General features: G+C 44.0%; 1 protein-coding gene across 10 annotated transcripts in view; it reads left to right on the forward strand.

Moving 5' to 3' along the window:
- The window catches only part of sorcs2 (sortilin-related VPS10 domain containing receptor 2), a 217,106-nt gene that overhangs the window by 185,342 nt on the left and 10,549 nt on the right, over positions 1 to 21,215 (forward strand). For all 10 annotated transcript variants that reach the window (XM_084043651.1, XM_084043649.1, XM_084043652.1 and 7 more), the window contains exons 7-17: positions 3,328 to 3,446; positions 5,110 to 5,199; positions 10,232 to 10,411; positions 12,285 to 12,431; positions 13,983 to 14,085; positions 14,489 to 14,565; positions 14,875 to 14,966; positions 16,963 to 17,070; positions 19,896 to 20,016; positions 20,199 to 20,332; positions 21,067 to 21,195. In XM_084043651.1, the coding sequence (XP_083899777.1) occupies positions 3,328 to 3,446; positions 5,110 to 5,199; positions 10,232 to 10,411; positions 12,285 to 12,431; positions 13,983 to 14,085; positions 14,489 to 14,565; positions 14,875 to 14,966; positions 16,963 to 17,070; positions 19,896 to 20,016; positions 20,199 to 20,332; positions 21,067 to 21,195 (1,300 nt within the window). The remainder of the gene's footprint in view (positions 1 to 3,327; positions 3,447 to 5,109; positions 5,200 to 10,231; positions 10,412 to 12,284; positions 12,432 to 13,982; positions 14,086 to 14,488; positions 14,566 to 14,874; positions 14,967 to 16,962; positions 17,071 to 19,895; positions 20,017 to 20,198; positions 20,333 to 21,066; positions 21,196 to 21,215) is intronic.

Raw genomic sequence — 21,215 nt, forward strand, 5'->3', positions numbered from 1 at the left:
CGCACACACGCACACACGCACGCACACACACACACACACACTTTTTTGCTTATGTCTGTCCATTGAATCCGATGATGACGTCATATTATGTCCTTAACGGTGAGTTATTTTGGCTAAAGAGTCCAATCCTGTAAGCACATGTTCTATTGCAGCTGGGGCATGTGTAGGTTGTAATGGTGGTAGTGGTAATGGCAGTCACGGGTGTGTTCCTCCTCAACCGAGCCAGCACAGTTGGTGCTGGGTGATCATGGCCTTAATACTCCTGCAGTTGGTCTTGGCAAGTATTTCACTCTGAGGCACATGATCACGCCAGCTGAGGCCGCAAGGATGCGCTCAAGGCATCCGATATGGAAGCGCTCCAGGGACTTGATGTGATGGCTGTATGCGGTCCATGCTTCACAACCGTAGAGGAGGGTGGTGATGCGGACAGCCTGGTAGACAGCAGCTTTGTTGTGCAGGTGGAGCAGCAGCAAATCACGTGATTGCAAAAAAAAACAGCCCGTTCACTCCTTTGTTATTCGTTTTGCAGAACTGTCATTTATTATCCATAGGATTATAAGCACAATCCAGGTGGTTCTGTACACGTCCAGCATGATGGGCATTTAGCCAGACAGTTGGGACTCTCAGACAGACAAAAAATAATTATAATTATAATTATACAAAAATAAACAAAAAAGACAAAAGACTGGACACAACGCTAACAAACAAGCGAACAGACCGTGTCGTCGCAGCAGAGCGTGCGTCAGACCCCCTGCCAGACCAGGATACCGAAACCGGATACTGACACCGGATATTGACACCGGTACTGTCCGGGACAGCTGCCCAGGTGATATAGAGCTCTTCCTGGAACTAGGAAGCACCACATGGTCCCCCCTCCTCCTCAGAGCCCCCCATCCCCCCCCCCCCCCCCCTCATCTCCTTGCTTCCGTACTCAGACAGATAGGCGAGGGGGGGGCTGGAGCGGCCAGGCGTGCCAAGCCAATCTGTTCGCTATGTGCCCCCCCTGTCACATGTGCCATTGTCAAGGTTAAACGATGGCACGCACCAGAAAGGGCCACAGAGAGGCTCACACCTCTGTAGAATAGGTTGCACTCAGTCCAGGACCTCGCCCCGGGCGCCTGTGCCCAGGTTAGTGCGGCTAGGTTTCTGAAGGGGGCGGCGTAGGGGGACAGGGAGTGTACTGTATGAGCAACGGGGGCGTAAATTGATGGATGAGGAGGCTGGCGGGGTCTGTAGGTGCACGTGCCATTAGGGAGAATGACGTGATGGAAAACATACTGTGGATATGCATGGCCACACACACACACACACACACACACACACACACACACATACACACACACACATACACACACACACTCTTTCTGCAAATATAAGAATGAAATGAAAACATTATCCATAACTTTGTAAGATTCAAGACTGCGAGTTATTCACCCTTTGGTTTTTTCACAACTATTTGCTATTCACCATCGTCCTTTTCAGACCACCTCAAGTGGAGGGCGTGTGTGTGTGTGCGTGTCGCCAACTGGAATTGAACACTTAGCCAATCTAATAGCATTTTAATGAGTCCTGTGCCGTATGCTGCTTTGATTAAATGTCAGGGCATTTCAATAAATTAGCAAGTCCATTTGTTAGCACCACAGACCTCTTTAAACAAAGTGGAGTCGAGGAACCGGAATAAAAAAGAAAAGAAAAAGCAATGTTGTGGCGTCTCACTGGCAGATTGACTTCTGCTGTGTTTGCTTTGTTTGAATCTCTCTGTGTACTTGCATTGTGTGCACATCAGCTAAAGTGTATGCCCCCAGTGTGTATGCGATGCGTGCACAAGCTCCTGTGTGTGTGTGTGTGTGTGTGTGTGTGTGTGTGTGTGTGTGTACGTGTGCCTGTGTGTACAGCGCACAGTCAAATCTCATTTTACCATTCATGGGCAGAGTTTGTGTACGTGAGCCTTTTCTCCGAGGCTCCATTTTCTCGTGACCTCTGGAGAGGGGAAAAGCTGCTGAATTTCTGTGGGCTGATGTTGCTGATGTAGCTCACCTCAGTGAAAGTCAATACTGAGTTAGCCAAGCAACAGGCAATCCCCCCGATGGCAGTGATAGAGGAGAGCTGTAAAATGTGATAGATTCTACAAAGTTATAGCTCTGGCTCTGTTTGACTGACTTTATGTATTCTCTCTCTGTCTTTCTGGTTCTTCTTAATTTTTTGAGAATATCGTTCTGCCATTGGCATCATCTGTATGTTTTCATGTGACCAAAACATCCAGAAGTGATTTGACATTTCCATTTTTCTCTTTCTTGTTGCCTTCATTAATTTCTCCTCCATCTCTCTATTTCTCATCTGCCCATCCCCCCTTCTCTCTCTCTCTCTCTCTCTATCCCAAATACTGTATCAATCTATTGATCTACAGTACCTACTCTGTCTGTCTGTCTGTCTGTCTGTCTGTCTGTCTGTCTGTCTGTCTGTCTGTCTGTCTGTCTGTCTGTCTGTCTGTCTGTCTGTCTGTCTGTCACATAGGCATTGTTCAGGGAAAAAAATATTTCCAGTCAAAAATTACTCAATCAGAGATTCTGAATCATCAAATATTAACATCAGAACAGAAATTGATGTGTAAATATTAAAATAATGCATTAGTTGCTAATGCAATAATGCAATAGAACCTACATTGGTAATCCAAATCCCCTCAAATCCAGTTCCGGGTACGTTTTTCATTATATTTGCTATTCGCTGTAAAAATCCAGTAAAATACTTTTTCAGCGTTGCAATATTATTCTCTTCATTTGCCTGCATTTCTAAGTCCAAAGAAAAATATATTAACCATGAAATCATATTAAAATGACCTAGTTTTAAAAGGAAGAAAATCTACTATTCTCTTCTACTTTGATGATGATCCAGGCAGCAGGGGAGTGGCTTGCTGGCAGCTCACTGAGACAAACAATGAAACAATGTTTAGAATGAAGGGAACATCTCACCTTCGCTGACGCTTGAATTGAGATGCAATGTCCTCTGGGATACTTACGAATATAGATTTGTTTTGTCTTTCAGTCAAATTCTCTGTTGGTTTTAGAAGGCGTAGTTCCTAAACTATTGAAAACAAACAAGTAATATCTCGTAGCTCAGATTTTCACCTTTAATATGAAAAATACTACTGTACTACTTACTGTCTGTGGCGTTTTGTCGAATATATAATGTATATGCCCTCTTTTCTCTCTTTCTCTCTCACAACACTTTGATAATAGCTCACCTTCAACCATTCCTGTTGATTTGTTCACGATGATGTAACTCTCTTGTCACTGTTGTTGTGTCCCCTGGTGATGGTTGTCCCTGCAGGCTTCCTGTATGTGACCTGCCTCATCCAGAACTGCTCAGACAAGATGGTGACGGCTCAGTTCCTGGGGAAAATCGACCACAACTCACTCTCCGTCCAAGACGATTACATATTAGTCAAGGTAGCTCATGCGCAAACACACACTCACTCACACACGCACGGACGCACGAACGAACACACGCATGTACACACACACACGCACACGCACACGCACACGCACACGCACACGCACACGCACACGCATGCGCACGCACACACACACACACACAGTGACCGCTTGACAACAGTAATGAGAACCATAGGATGTTTATTGGAGGTAAGGTGGTTGTGCAGACTCAGAAGGGTCCAGTAGCACTGGACTTCACTCGATTGAAACCACTCCTTTTCAAAACACAGTCCATAGTATTTGATTCAAGGGGGCGCAATGGAAAGAAGTAGTTAGATTTTTTTATTGGTTTTCTTCATTTTCATCAATGAAAAAAGTTCTGTGAGATGGTTTTAAAAAAATAAAATAAGATAAAAATCATTGAGGCGTCTTGGTATCTGAATACAGATGATGGAATGCTTGGATATCTCCTGACACGAATATGAAGCGTTTGATAATCTGATTTATACGTTTTTTGGGGGGAAAAAAGTCTAACCATTTCAGCAGATTTGAGATGGCTCGTGTAACAAAGTGAGAAAATAAGTTATTTTTATTTGTATGAGCTTTAAAGAAACTGTATCTGGACAGCGTCTTCCCCTAGAGTGTGTATGGGGAGGGTTGACAGGTGTTGCAGTCACACCTAGCTCTGAGTCCATGCAACTAGTGTGACTGCTTAAACCATTGACCACCCCACACAGCATTTTCCATACAACGGTTGGCGTGCAGCAATCAAGCACCCCATCGCTCTGGATGTGACGCGTTCAGCTGGTGTTTGAGTTTGAGTCAGCCTTTCATCCAGCCTCCTCTGAAATGTCACACCACTGCTTCAAATGTTCATCTGAAACAAAACGTCACTGTTTCTACCTTTCCTCTGAAACAGTGAATCTGCTTCTGCCTTTTATTTGAAACATCCTTTTAGGAATTGCAAGAATGAAAGTATTACAACTTGTCACGTTGGGCCCGCAGAACGACGTGTCCATTCACTGCACACACACACACCCAGTGTTGCCAAATTTTGCGAGAGAAATAAGCAACTAGGTCTATGAAAACAAGCCCAAAAGAAGCGACTCTAGGCCACATGATGGTGAATTATTCCCCGAGAGAGTCACTACAACATCACTGCTTCTACCGTTCATCCAGCCTCCTCTGAAACATCACATCGGCTGAGACCGCTTGGATATTCTGCTTCAGTGTCACATAGGGCGTATTTTATTTCTGGCCCTTGCTCAGCATGAGTCAGCCATTACATAGTGTGAGTGTGTGTGTGCGTGCGTGCGTGCGTGCGTGCGTGCGTGCGTGCGTGCGTGCGTGCGTGCGTGCGTGCGTGCGTGCGTGCGTGCGTGCGTGCGTGCGTGCGCATATTCCTTTTCTGGAATCAGTGCTGGCAGATGGTGACCCGTGAACCTCAGTATTACCAGCAGCAGCTCACTGGTGGATGCTGACGGTCTTATTTTCTCTGGTTATAATATCACTTAAATCATCTCTCTCTATCTCTTCCCCTCTCTCTGGTCTTTCTGAAGCCTTCTAGTCTATCTCTAGCTCTGTGATCAATGCTTCTCTCCTCTGTGATGTATTGAGTGAAATAACATGATGGAACATGTTACATTGTGTGTCTGTGTGTGTTTTCTCAATTTCCCAGGTGACCACAGGGAACCGCACCAAGCACTACGTGTCCTATCGACGTAACGAGTTTGTCCAGATGAAGTTTCCCAAGTATGCTCTACCCAAGGTAATCCTTCACAACCTGAAATAACTCTAATTCTTCCCCAAGATGAAACCGAAATCAATACCACACCAATTTTACCTGAACAGTTTTCACTTTTTGCCAGACCCAGAGGGTCGGCCTACATGAGGCTTTGTTTGTCCCTCTTTCGTCCCTCTTTTGTCCCTCTTTTCCTCTGCACACACGTCATGCGAAGTCCGGCGATTCAGATTTCAACCACTAGGGGTCTGGCAGTACCAGGTCTCCTGGTCCTAGTTTATCTCCAGCCTGTAGTCCATTGAGTGAGACTGCTGACTCAGAACTCATAACACTTTATGATTCTCATTGTATATACTAGCTGTCAAAATTAGTACAAAATAAATCCAATTACTTTAACTGGACAATGCAAAGATGCTTTTTTTACTTGGATTGTTGGTTGGTTAAATGATCAGTTTTATCTGAGATTATTAGGTTAATTTGACCTTTAATGCATCAACTAAATCAAATTATGAATAGAAGTATTTTTTTTTTAGTACAATTGATTCTCTGGGAGAAATTAAAAGGTCAAAGTGACAGTATGAAATATTAAGAAGCAACAGGGGCCCATATCAAATCAGAAATCATCATAGAAGTGTGTGCACGGGAACCCGCACATATCCACTCCCATTTGTATCGCTAAATGGTTAGAAATGGTTAAAGATTCCCACAATTAACCTATTCATGTACTATATGTACATTTATAAGTCTATGTTCATATTAATAATGTTTAACCCATTAGACCTGAGGCCGATTCTACAAATGCCTTCTAAATCAGTAGTTCTCACACTTGTATATCTGCAATTTTCAAACGTATGAAATAAATAATTATATAAATATGCAGATGCTTTCCCGGTTTCAATGGGTTAATATCCAGACAATGAGTGAAAAAGAAGTGTAATTCTGAAATCGAAAAATTGAGGAGGTTCTCTTGACTGCATAAGCCTCCATGGGATTGAAAAAGAACCAACTTCTCAGCGACGTCTGACAAATTTCAGCTGAGCAGATGACATATTGCTCTACAATACATAGTACATTTCAGCACAGTGGATGACATATTGCTCTGCACATTTGACTCTTGGAAATCAGACTTTATTCTGTGGAAACTTCTCTAATACAGATTCTGGCCTCGGTCCAGTGTCCCAGACCAGAATCTGTATCGGCATAAAATATTAAAGGCTACAACTGCAATCAGCGTAAAGTCACACGAGCAAGGGAGCCTCCAGCAGGCTCTCAGCGAGCAGGAATCTTTGCTGTCAGAGTAATCTGCTCAGGGGACCATTTTAGTGTGACACTGTCTGGAGCGCCATTGAATTGCATTGATTGAAGACGGACTCTGGGGGAGGGACTGGCTCATGTATTTTTCAACCTGCAGCAACCAGAAGGAAGGAAGAGAGAGCCTCAGAGACAATCACTGTCATTGGCACTTTATCCAAAGAGGACGTATTGTGTGTCTGGGAAAAGTGAGTTTAGCGAAGGGTTAGGGTTCTACAATTACTCTGAACCACCTAGCCCGTCACTTTAGAGGGGTCTTGAACACTTCAGGTCCTTGGTGATCATGAGGGAAGGTGAAAGAGATGGAATTACACACACACACACACACACACACACACACACACACACACACACACACACACACACACACACACACACACACACACACACACACACACACACACACACACACACACACACACACACACACACACACACACACACACACACACACACACACACATGCATGTAGCCAAGCACGCACGCACACTCACAGGAAATTGCTCTCCTTTCTATAAGGAGAGAGGATCAATGTCATTAGGTGTGGCAGGAAGGTGGTGGAGGTGTGTGTGTGTGTGTGTGTGTGTGTGTGTGTGTGTGTGTGTGTGTGTGTGTGTGTGTGTGTGTGTGTGTGTGTGTGTTCGCGCGCACCTCTAGTTACATCACTAGTCACATTGCTTCTAGGACAAAAGATAGATTGAGAGAGAGAGAGATTGAGAAGGAGAAATGTCACTTGAAGTTGGAAGAAAGATAGACAGAGAGTGAGTGAAAGGTTGAGAGAAACGCAAATAGCAGAGGGAAAGGGAAACGAGAGGGTGTGTGCGCGTGCGTGTGTGTGCGTGCGTGTGTGTGTGTGTGTGTGTGTGTGTGTGTGTGTGTGTGTGTGTGTGTGTGTGTGCGTGTGCGTGTGCGTGTGCGTGTGCGTGTGCGTGTGCGTGCGTGCGCGTGCATGTGCGTGTGTGAGAACTAGGGAATAGAGGGAGGTTTTTGTTCTTCCACTGTGAATAATTGAAAGCCTGGAGAATGAAAAATGCAGAGACCATCCCTACCCCTGTGAGCCAAGCTGACCCAAGCTGTGGATTATAACACACACACACACACACAGGCATGCAGGACATACATTTAATAATATATCACAGGTAATAATTGCTCTCTCTTTCTCATGTTGTCACCTCTCTGTTTTGAACCCTTATTTAAAGGTGAAGTTGCTCAGCTAGCAACTTCCACTAGCTTAACGCCCTACATACCTAAACTTATTAGGCTTGTTTTTTACTATCTTGAAAAACGTTTTAAAACAGTGAGTGGCCGATCTATAAGCTCACAATGAGTCGATGTAGATCGGCTATTTTCACTATTTTAAAATGTAAAAAAATGCCTAATACGTTTAGGCATAAGATAAGGGCCCATAGTCATATTTCTCAAAATATCATTTGTTGCATCACGTTGTAGAATTACGCATTACTATTGTGTTTGTTTATCGAAAACTTATGTTTGATAGTGTAGTGTAGTTAGTCACTAACTAGAAAATGACATCTTGAGGAAGAACGGACAGAAACATCTACACTATATATGTCTTAATTTCATGGTGTGAATTCTTTCCAACATGTGTATAGTACAGCTGACTGATCAGACATGCTTTTGTCTCCGACCCTGTGCGGTTTCGTAAATGAAGCTCTCGGCCTCACCATCTCCGTCTCTCTCTGTTTCGCTCGGTCACTGCCAATCTATTGCTGTTTGCGCCAGCTGAGATTGGGTCAGGGGAAGGTAGAAAGGGTGGAATGTAGGTTTCGTGTCCAGCCGACCGTGCGGCATCCACAAGGCCAGGACCTCTGCCATTTTACCCTGTGAGACAAGATCTCAGCGGGGTATACGGTGGTCCCTCTACCCCCTGACAGTGATGAATGGAAGGTGTCGGTGCAGCACAGAGGCAATGTGGAGATGGGGGGGGGGGTATGCTGGTTAAGATTTCTTTGCATATTTTATACTCAGGCTGCAGCCCACCCCAAAGGAAGATTCACTCAAGACGAAGAAAGAGGGGTTTTTATTTTGATAAATTCAAGCTGGGTGTGCAGCGCAACAGCATAATGATTTGTCTCTGCCTACACAACATGCCCCATCTCTGCACCTCCAGCTCTGGTGAAAAACAAACGCCTTGTTTTGAAAGCTGTACATTACAGTAGTGGACCACAGGGAACACAAACAAAGCACTCACCTTAGACTCTAACCCTCTAAGGCTTAGAGGACGCCAGCATCCGTTACCGGTATTACAGGACCTAGACAAACAGCAACGGCCTCTGTTGTGAGCAAACACTCTGCACAGCCTATTTAAAAGGCGATGGCGTGCGTCTTTTCAGAATCAATCCTCTTTTGTGCATAGATTTCATGTTTGCACACTGAGCATACATCTATAAAGGCTTTATTCAGCCTCCCGTCATTATAATCCTGTTATTTTTATTGTACACACTGCAGTGGAACATTCAAACATATGTTGTTTGCCCACCGTGTGTGATCTCGGGTTTTAAGCTGCACACAGCTGGCTTCAGCAACAGCCACCTCACATTCAAAGACAAGGTTGAATGTAGGATCTTTTTTTAAGCACATTATGATATATATGGGATATTGTGTGTGCAGAAGGTATACAATGTATGTGTGCTTCTGTACTTGAGTGTGTGATGTCTTTGTGTGATCATAGATCAGTCTGCATGCATGCTACAATACTACATAATAGTGTTTAGTCCTGAATATACGTGACTCTGCTGACATATTCAACACAGGATTGCATTCTAGCCACAAGGCACCACGCAGGTGGGTGGATGGCTGACTATGAAAGTGCAAAGACAGACGGTGGCTGAAGATTGTACATTTCCCACACATTTCATGCACAACACACACTCGCATACATTCAACTCAATTTACTGCAACTCCCACCTCCACCCAATCCATCTTAATTCATGTCCCCCGACTCAATAGGTTTAAATTGAGCGAACATCATTTTCCATTTGACGTTTTGTCAGCTTTGAGAGCTAAGCCTGGTTAAACACAATGTACCCAGGTACTGTAACTCAGCATCCTTTGGCAACTTTATCCCGCCTGCTTTTGTATGATGATGAAGAACGGCTTCACTGGGAGGCATCTCCATGGAGATTGGCCTTAAAATCCCCATGCCTAACTTTCCCTTTACCACAACCATAGCTTCTCAGTACCATAGCCTGGCTAAGCTTGTTCCATTGGAATTCAAGTTGGGATTGGTTATTTTCACTGAAACTGAGTAGAGCATTTTATTTTCAAAATGCTCTTGATACAAAGAGGATTTCTAGTTGTATTGACTCTTATAGTTAAACATCTGATTGTGTAATTGAAAACAGACTTCATTCAAGCACTTTGCAGCCTTGACCATAAATCCAAGGGTAATTGGTCACGCGTACTACGTGTCAATGAGTTGACGGCTTTATCTCCAAATGTTATGTTAATGTAATCAGTAAGACTCGCAGAGAAAGTGCTGAATCGGGCCCCATGCCACCGTCACACAGCGTTTTTAATTGAGTGATGAAGTAATTTGCATTGAGAACTCACAGGTTGTGACGCATAATGCCTAACGAGACTCCCAAGCCGCGGAAAGCCCTTTTGAAGTCTCTTCTCCTCCACCCACGTTGTCTCATCCCTTTTATTCTATTGCTATAATTTATCCTAAATTAACCCTCGTCTTCTCCTTCTCTTCTCTTCTTCTCTGTCACTGTCTGTCTCCCAGGATGTCCAGATAGTAAGCACAGATGAGAACCAGGTGTTCCTGGCGCTCCAGGAGTGGTACCAGACGGACACATACAACCTGTACCAGTCGGACCCACAGGGAGTGTACTACTCCATAGTGCTGGAGAACGTACGCAGCACCAAGCAGCCCGAGGAGAGTGTCCTTATCGACATCCTGGAGGTGAGAAGGGCCACCGTGACACCTATAGGTTCCTGGAGGCAGTACTGAACTAAAGTTTCTCTAATTATGAGCACTCTAAGAATAGAATAACGTAGCATTTAATAGAAACTTGAACTTTAAAGTTTCCCCATAGGATTTTATCATAATATATTGCTATATTAATCTTCTATTAATCATCTTACAGTATATCTTAGTCTATGACTGACATGATAGGCTGGCCTCCATAGTACTCCTAGTATGTTGTATGTCAGTTACAGTACAAACTATTAGAATATAGGATCAATAAATAATACAACATGAATCAATGCCTTATGATTGATACATGAATATGAGGTTGAAAAAGTGTTCCATTAAAATGTCAAGCCTGTTTACCTCTCAGTGTTGGTACAGGATTTTGACAACTAAAGGAGAACCAAGCTCTTTATATAAGTGGTTACAATTTAAGATAACGACTACACAATGGGAAGTGTATATCTGGGTGTGGGGTGTACAGATTTTCCCCCGCCGGATGTGAATCACAAACATCGTTACCTTGAGGGTGTTTGACGTGCACAGTGCACGCTCACAGGCACTTGAATCCATCCGCTGCCTAGTCCCTACATTTAAAAAGTAAAATACAACTCACACTAATGAGGTGGCTGTCTTCCACAGCGGCGTGCTGCAGCGCCGCACAGTCACGGCTTGTCACCGCCAAGGTAACTGTAGTTAGACGTAATAGTGCCTCAGTGGAATAGTTGGCATTTATTATTTTATTTTCGCGGGAAACAGGGCTTAATTTGTCTCTGAGTAAATTGCGAGCCTGAAGAATTTTCTTTTCTCCCACCGTGACTTAAGAGCAGGGGCGGCTGTCAGTCTATCTGAAAGATATTCCTCCACATTGTGTAAGGTGCGCTGAGCTATATTGTGTGTTCCTACATGAAGTCAACATGTTTGCCATTTTGGCATTCTTTTCAGTGGGGTTTCTATGCAAACACATGATGTTCAACGTTTCTGTAGCCCAGAGTGTTTTGGCAAGGTCTCCACTCTCCAGATGAATAGGTGGAGGAGTAGACATAAATGCGGAGAGACGAGAGGGAGGCTTCATCGGAGCATGGAGGCAATTGGTCAGCGCTGGAGAACTAATTTCCTCCAATCCCCTTCTTCATCTCTCACTCCAGGGTGCACTCTCATCACAGAGAGAGAGAGAGAGAGAGGGAGAGGGAGAGAAGGAATGACATGGGTGATGGATAAAGAAATGAGGCAGAGTAATGTAAATGTTTATGATAAATAAATAGGTGGAGAGAGAGATTATCTCCGAAGGTAGAAAGGGAATTAAATGAAGATGCACAGGTAGAGATAGGAGAGGGGGCCAGAGAGAACTTGATGATGTGAGACACATATTTTCATTCAGACAATTACCTTGTTTCACCTCTGAAATATCATTCCTACATACTAATGGTTAGCGCCGCCAGGAGCCACAGAACTCATGATACTGATATGATTTCAGTCTGTCTGTCTTGTCTGTCTTTATATGTCGCTGGTATTCTTGGGATTTTCCAACTGTGGGGAGGGAGTTGGAACAGAACATGGAGCTAGTGTGCCTTGCCTTTGTTGGTACGTTCGACCGTCAATGGTCGCTGTTTTCTTCTCTTTGTTTTGGTTCCTTTGCACCCAGTTGAGTGCAAATTAAGGCTGGGCATGTGACTAAAAAGTGTTTAGACAATCAAAAGTGTGTGATTTCATCACAAAATACTTGTGTTTGGTGCTGTACAAATATAGCAAGAAAACAAATTTACATCCTACCTGTTTAGGGATTCCAGGTTCTAACCGTTCATCTCATCCTCATGTCATCTGCATCGTAAACCTCCTGTCAATCTTTTATGTCGTTTCCCAGGTGCGCGGCATCAAGGGTGTGTTCCTGGCCAATCAGAAGGTTGACGGCAAAGTGACGACCCTCATCACCTACAACAAAGGCCGTGACTGGGAGCCCTTGGCGGCGCCGACCACCGACATGAACGGCAAGCCGGTCAGCTGCAAAGCGGTAGGGATCATTCCTCAAGTCTTTATGTATTTTTCACTTTTCTTTACACTGCCTGAGAGCGAAATTATTATTATGCTCACATGTGCAAGGCGATGCCAGTGCCTTTTTAATTGTTACTCTGGAGGGGAAAGTTAGAATTCCAAGAGAACATGCTGTAGGGTTAGTGGAACTCTCCTCTCTCTCTCTGTCTGATCAAAGACGTGTGGTGTCTTTGACCAGGGTCAGATGGCAAAGCGGTATGAGTCACATATTGGATGATATTCACACATCATAATAACATTACCTCACAGACAGAGAGAGAGAGAGAGAGAGAGAGAGAGAGAGAGAGACTGCACCTTTAGACACAGTAGTCATGGATATCTCATCTTCTCCTACACGGGTAATTATGAAGAAAGTCATTTGCCATGGGCTGAGATGCACGTACGTGCACACGCACACATACACGCTTGTCGCTTACCTTGAGTCACGCCGAAATAATGAACCCTTTTATCTGTCAGCCTCGTCTATTATGAACCGTAATGGACAGTCTTGCAACTAGGACTGTGTGATTATGGCTACAATGATAATCCTGATTGCTTTGCCCAATATTGTAATAACATTTATTAATCACGATAATAGGTAAACGTGTTTGTTGGAAAATGACTTTTTCCATCTTTTAGTTGCTTATTGTTCTTATCTGTACCATATCACACGGTATGCAATGACCTCTGTGATTTCATTGTGTCTCTCTGAGCCTGATGGATGGTTTGCACCATGTTCTGGTTATAGTGAAATGTGTTTTTACAACATAATTGTGAATCATAAACGTGCTACGTGCTACTCAAACACTCGCTCCACAGCTGTCATGGCTGCCTACAGTGCATGGCAGGTCAGAGAGATAGCTTGATGTCCAGCGCTGGCATGGACATGTCATTATGCTGTCTCATACCTCACCAAGCAAGACCGAGTCAGATGCTACACGTGCCATCCAATGAGTTATGGCTGTAGACAAACCCTGCCAAACTAATGTATCACGTCGCCACCTTGAAGGGAAGGCAGGCATGAAAAATTTGCCTCACGATAGAGGTTAGTAATGATGCCTAAATGAAGCCATATGTGTTGCAGATTAATGCCAGCAATCTGCCTTTAATCTAGTGCCTAATAGCGTCGCAAAGTCGTTTGAAATATTTCTTCCTTTTTTTTACCCTCCATTTTCAACCCCACGCTGTGATTTATTGTTTGTGCATAAGGCACAGGCCGTTTGATTCAGTGCAGGTGCATGGGGGCACCATCTGCACTGTTGCTGGGTGTTAGGGCAGACAGAGATGAACTGCAAGAAGAAAAAGTACTGTACTATCTGCACTGGGATTGCTTGGGAACAGTTTGGGCATTGGTAGACAGAGGCAAGTTAATCTGAGAGTTCATCTGAGGTTGTTCATTGCTCTATGAAATGGACGTTTGATCTGAGTACACCCCCACCCTGGTCTCTCTCTCTCTCTCTCTCTCTCTCTCTCTCTCTCTCTCTCTCTCTCTCTCTCGCTCTCTCGCTCTCTCTCTGTCTCGTTATCTTAGCCTGACTGCCACCTGCACCTCCACCTGCGCTGGGCCGACAACCCCTACGTGTCCGGGACGGTCCACACCAAAGACTCTGCCCCGGGGCTCATTATGGGTGCCGGTGAGTTTCTATAGCAACATGACAACATTACTAAGAACAAGACAAAAACACTGTACTGTATACTGCTACGCTAGTCTTATTCATGTATTTTCTTGTCCTATCATGATGAAAAGCTCACCTGTGATTAGAATAGAAATGTTATACAAACCTGGGGATGCGAACACTGCGTGTATCATACACGTTGAGGAGGTCTTGATGCCAAAACGCATTATTTTCTTATTGCGAGTCTTCGTGAGCCGTGCACCCCATCAAATTGTATTATACAGACTGAGTGTGCTCGTTAATGTCTCTACGTTGATGCAAACACTGCCCTCACCAACATCTCTTGTTCTATATTGCTCTGTTCCTAAGATGTTAGATTACGATTTTTCTCTCTGTGTCTCTGTCTCTCTCTGTCTTTCAGGTAACCTTGGCTCCCAGCTGGTGGAGTATAAGGAGGAGATGTACATCACTTCAGACTGTGGGAAGACTTGGAGACAAGTGAGTCGTCCACTTTCATTTTCACATTTTTAACTGGCGGTCCGTGTTAATGTTTACTGCTTCTGCAGATTAATGACAAATTCAGTGTTAAAACTCACTTGTAAAACTGCACTGCAGTGTTTTTACACAGTTCAATTAAGTTAGATAAATAAAGATAGATACTTTATTAAGTAACTTGTAGTGTAGCTAGATGCTCGTTTTAGCGTAACTTTAGCGTTTTTAGCGTAACTCAATTTTACATTTACTGTAGGAGCCTGCCCAACATTGGCTGTTCCACTTCCATCACTCACCTATTTTTACTGTTGGCAGGTTTTCGAGGAGGAGCACCACATATTATTCCTGGACCACGGTGGGGTCATTGTCGCCATCAAGGACACCTCAATACCTCTCAAAATACTCAAGTAAGACCACCACTCGAAAGGCAATCAGAGCTATACAGTACACTGCAGCTGAGACACAGTCATCCTCAAAGCAACATTAACATCACTCACCTTTACAGGCCACAAAGACCTTGCAATCTACATTTCACACTCAGCAAGATCTTATCTTGACGGCCTTATTAGATAAGAATTAAATAATGGGAAATGAAAGATAAGCAAGCCGGCGGGGGAAAAAAAGAGGGAGCTTATCTTCAGCCTGAATCAAGTGACCTTTCAGTTGGCGCCAATCTCCCCCTGAGCATCGTCCTTAGTGCTCTGTTCCCTCATAACCCGAGCTGAACTCAATGACTGCCCTGCACCGCCAAAGCGGCGGAAAACATCTCTAGGCTGTTCTGAAAGCTCAGAAAAAAAGCAACAACTAAATCTGTGGTACTTGAAAGACAACTTCTTTAAATGAATCTCTCTGCGTGCTCCCCCGAGGCAGTGAGAGGAGAGGTGGAGCAAAGAGAGAGAGGGAGAGAAGGCCAAAGAGAGACGGGACTTGGTCTCCATCAAGAACTCTGGGTGTTTTTCTACCCAAATGGAGTAGAGAAACGTTTTGTCGAGAGAGAGCTGAGAAGATGACATGCAGCAAAGATATTCGATCCCAGGCCAGCTGTAGGAAGGACATTATTAGCCTTATGTGCTATGCGCTGTCACCAAGTGAGCCCCCGGGACACCCAGAAGGGCCCTTGTATGATTTCAGATGCAGACAGCAGTTTGAAAATTTACATCCTGGAGGAGAAAAAAATAATAATCCTCTCTCCCTGTCCTCAAGTGCACTTGAGAGTGTCTCTCAGAGATAATTACTGTACAGCTCGCCATGTACCCCCGCTGTGGTACAACGTTAACAAGTGCCATCAACGGAGTGGTGCCCTTTTCACGTCCACTTGACAATCCCAGCTACAGGACCAGAGAGTGACATGTAGGGCTTGTGTGCACGCCCACTGAAACAATTACATCCATCCCTGCATGTGTTTTATCTGCTCATTCAAACTCAAATAACAAGCAGCCTCTAGGCATCCATATCAGTTGCTTTTGAAAAGTTATCAGTGTGGGATATAAGACGCTGTTATCAAACATAGCATGGACACAGCTGTGTGTTGTACATTCCAGATTAGTTCTACTTCCAGCGTGTTTATTTGTTTTTGAGAAATAGTGTAAATACATTGTGGTTGTACAACAAGATGTGTAATTACTAAGATGTGTTTGTGCTGCTGATCTGGATTATCGAATGCAGTTCATGTCTAATAATATTTGAATGTTTGACTGAGACTCAGGGGGTACAAATGCAAGTGAGTCTGTCAGTTTCATCGATTTTATACAGTAAGAATGTGTGTGTGCGTGTGTACGTGTACACAAGTCTATACGTCTCCACAGAGATGATAAATAGGCCATCACTGCCTCAGGGAGAAGGTTGATACTTTCACACATATTGACTGAAGTGTCATTGTGTTTTACACCGACTAAATTCCCGTCATAATATGAATGATTGTGTAAGAGGCAGAAAGCAAAATAGACACAGTGTTGCCCCTTGTGAGAAAGCTCAAACCACTCGCCATGTCGCAGATTGCACGGCCATTCGCCGCGTTGTGGACACCTCGAACCACTCGCCATGAGGCCAACATTTTCTGTGCATGTTTCTCTACTGATTAGTACCTTGTTATCACATCATCGACTTAGCCAGCAGCGCTATAGCTCTGCACAGCTCAATTCTACATTGATCCTCTCTCCACATCACACAGTCACATTTACACTGTGGACTCCAGTAGCTGTGTAAACGCCGATAAAAGCAGTGATTGCCGTTGTGTGCTGTACCTTCTCATTTTGAGTTCACACTGAGGCCTGCGCTAAATAAGTTGTGTGAAGCTTAAAGTGATGTTAGAAAGTGGTAGTACTGTAGTACTTTCGGGTTTTATGTAAAACATGACGGCTCAAGTTGCCAACAATTATGTGATGTAGTTCCTTTCACTTCCAGGTTCAGTGTTGATGAAGGGCGAACGTGGACCGTCCATAACTTCACCAGCACCTCTGTGTTTGTTGACGGGCTCCTGAGTGAGCCAGGAGATGAGACACTGGTCATGACGTGAGTATGACGCACGCACGCACGCACGCACGCACGCACGCACACACACACGCACGCACACACACACATGCACATGTTCACTCAAAAGAGAAACCATGAAAAAGTGTATGTACCCTTTAAGCCGGTGTGAGTTTTCTTCCTTGTTGCTTCAATTCACACTCCATTAGCTGTGGGTGGGGGCCCCAATTTGCCGATGTTAGCAGACAGCTAGCACTCTTCACCACTGATTCTTTCTGAGGACTTGATGGTCCTAACAGCGAGGATGATGAGACTCCCACTTTCTCTCCTCTGTTTTTAAACTACTCTCTCCCTCTCCCTGACATTTTCTTCTCTGTGTTTTGCTCTCTCTGGCTTTTCCCTGTCTCTACATCAGCTTGCTCTGAGAGTGTAGACATGTACTATTGGGTCCAAATGGTTTTTCCTTTTCTTTTTTTAATAATGAACGCTCAGGATTTTGCTGTGTGGTACTGACCCCGCCATCGTCCTGTCCACGTTCCCCCCCGTCTCTCTCTCCAGCACATTCGCTGTCCCTCGCTCCTTCTCTCACCCTCACACACAAACACCGACACGCATGATGTCCTCATCATCCAATGTCTCTATCCGTGACTTAACTAGAGTCAGACAAGTCACTTCATCTCACAGCTCAGAGATAAGATCTGCCTCTGGCTGGAAGCTGGTGAGAAGGTCAGGAGATGGCGAGAGGACCAAATCACAGGCACACAGGACAGCAGTTTACTATGTGTGTCTACTGTGGAAGGACACACACACACACACACACACACACACACACACACACACACACACACACACACACACACACACACACACACACACACACACACACACACACACACACACACACACACACACACACACACACACACACACACACACACACTCAGATATACACATGCACATGCAATATGTGTTTGGCTCCAGTGAGATACTGTAGCAGCCTGGAGCGACGTAGAGCAGTAGAGTGCGGCTGATGTCTGAAAGATAAGCCGGGCTCTATTTCCTAGCCATGGAGTTTCGATTTTTGACGCCGCAGACCACCATCTCATAATGAAGGGGCTTAGCAGCAAGGACAGGTGGATGGAGGCCCCCTGTCACTCATACCAATGACAGTCACTCAAAACCCCAGACTCCCAGTGGTTCTTGGAATATCACGTCACATGCTTTTCAATCAATGCAAATAAAAGTTTTAGGTTGGTTTGTATTGCTGTTGTGCTGTTCCGGACAGCCTTTTTAAAACCTAATTTATTCCCAATAAAATATGTCCCATTTCATTTTGCCCATATCATGTACAGTATGGCTTGAATTAAAAGAAAAGAAAAAACCCTCCTAGGTTAACAACATCTATTTGCAAACATTTTTGCAAATAGATGTGCAAAGTGCAAAGTGACCTGTGTCAAGGTCCTTGGTGTTGTTAGTCACACAGGCTGCCTCTGTTTAAAGGTCTATTTCCCTACTTTTGCGAGGAGATACTACCCAATAGACATCTGAGAACTGAGCTAAACAAGCTCACCATTCAACTTTTCTTGTACAGTGCTTAGTGTTTTGTCTGAAAGTTAAACCACTCTAAATGAGCTTTGTAAATAATCCTGAAGGGTATATGAAAGAAATGTTTTGGTTTAAATTAAATTAAATAGTGTAAATAATTGCACATGCAAAATGGATTAATGGTACTGAAACATATATTTTTGTATTATATCAACTGACATAATTAAACTACACTACTCCTCATTTGGCTGGGAAGGCCCCCAGGAACCCCCTCAAGGTCCCCTGAAAACGACACGCCTGAAGTATTTTCAGTATCTTTGAAAGTGGAGAGCAGAACTCTTAGCGCACAGTATTTTACGACACATTATAATGGAGTTTCCCCCTCCATCAAATCAGGACATAAAGAATTGTCCCTGTGACCTTTCAGTCACCAGACTCGCCCTGCTTGTTACTTTGGTGGTATATCATACTGGAGGTCACAACACAGGGGAACTGGAGCAACTTCAAGGGAGGAGGAGTAGGACAAATGGAGGGATCCATCGTTCTCTTTAATGACATTAGTGGAGACGTCACCGACCTGTGCCTCGTAATTCCCAACGATGTGACAGATGGCGGGGCTGACAAAACGGCATATGCCAGAGACACTGACATGTTGCACATCAGTCTGTTATCAACACGCTCCCCTCTGTCACAGATGGGTAAAGTAAATGATGCTCATTAATTTGTCAATTGGAGGCAGGTGTGATCCATTAGCCGTTCACACAGTAAAACAGCGCCATCTAGGCTTTTTAAATAAAACTTGGAGGATAGTGTGCTAACCGCATACGGTTGTATGTTAAATACATGTTGTAATGACCGGTTGTTTGCAAATACTGTAACAATTCACTTAAAAATCATTTGAAGACCTTTATTAATCCTGTGGGGGGAAATTCAGTTACAGCTTCACCCAGCTGATAGCTGCTCAGATGGTCATGATGAGCGCTTGGGGGAGCTGTTAGGGGTTAAGTGTCTGGACACTTTGTCAGACACGTTCTGATTGCCAGGCGGCGTCTCTACCCATAAGCACAATGAAACAATAACAGAATTTAACGTGTCCACACTGGAAAATCTCCCCCACCCATTAATAGCCCAGGAGGACGCTATAATCTATTTAGGGGTGGTGGTCAATAACATGGTTTATTGAGTATGTGATCATTTGAATATGATGACTATTTTAATATTACTAAATATATTCCTGTGTGTGTGTGTGTGTGTGTGTGTGTGTGTGTGTGTGTGTGTGTGTGTGTGTGTGTGTGTGTGTGTGTGTGTGTGTGTGTGTGTAGTGTGTTTGGACACATAAGCTACAGGTCAGACTGGGAGCTGGTCAAGGTAGACTTCAGACAGTCTTTCCCTCGTCAGTGTAACGAAGACGATTATGACTCTTGGAATCTCACTGATTTGCAGGTAACATTCAACCCCAACCCACTGTGTAGCAATACATATACCGTTAGTAAAGATTGTACTCGATCCTAGACATACAGTACCAAGTTATTTTACCCACACAGTGTTTACTATAATGCAAGTGACAGTCAAGTAGCACAACGTATAGTATTTGACCCTTCTCTTCCCTGATTGGCCACCTTCAGGGCGAGAAGTGCATCATGGGCCTGGAGAGGAGCTTTGGAAAGAGAAAAGACGCAGCTTTCTGCATCAACGGGAAGAGCTATACCTCTGCCCTCACTGCCAAGCCCTGCGTATGCACGGAGAAAGACTTCAACTGGTGAGCAACCACACATTCTCTGGTGTATACAGTCAGTGGTGTAAAGTAACTATAAGTACATGTACTCAAGTACAATTTTGAGGTATTTTTACTTTCTTCAGTATTTACAATTTTCAATACTTTTACTTTTACTACCCCACTACATCTCAGAGGAAAATATTGTACTTTTACGCTACTACAATTATATGAAAACTTTAGTTACTGGTTACTTTGTAGATTTTGATTATTATTACAAAACACACATTAACCAGTTCAGCCCTATATTTCGGCCATTTGAAAATAGTAGATCTACAAGCTCACAATGCGTTACGATGCAACATATTGTGAGTTTGTAGATCGGCTATTTTCAAAATAATTATTTATACATTTTGAACGTATACATTTAGTTAGATACTTTTGTACTTTTACTCTCAAGTACATTTTGAATACGGGATTTCTACTTGTAACAGAGTATATCGACATTGCAGTATTGATACTTTTACTTGAGTAAAACAGTAAAACATGTGAGTACTTCTTCCATCACTGCAGTATAATCAATAATAAGTTCCGCCTATCATGACTCATTGGTGTGTGTGTGTGTGTGTGTGTGTGTGTGTGTGTGTGTGTGTGTGTGTGTGTGTGTGTGTGTGTGTGTGTGTGTGTGCGTGCGCGTGTGCGTGCGCGTGTGCGTGTTCCTGTGTGTGTGTGTGTGTGTGTGTGTGTGTGTGTGTGCGTGTGCGTGTGTGTGCGTGTAGTGACTATGGTTTTGAGCGAGCCCAGATCTTAACTATGGAGGGCAACCGTTGCTTTGCTGACTTCTGGTACGACCCGGACTCCCCGCCTGAACACTGTCATCTGGGACGCAACTATGAATCCAGTACTGGGTGAGCAGATTCTATGGAGA

The sequence above is a fragment of the Gymnoscopelus microlampas genome (genome assembly GCF_963454915.1).
Source record: "Gymnoscopelus microlampas genome assembly, chromosome: 19".
In the NCBI taxonomy this organism is placed as follows: domain Eukaryota; kingdom Metazoa; phylum Chordata; class Actinopteri; order Myctophiformes; family Myctophidae; genus Gymnoscopelus; species Gymnoscopelus microlampas.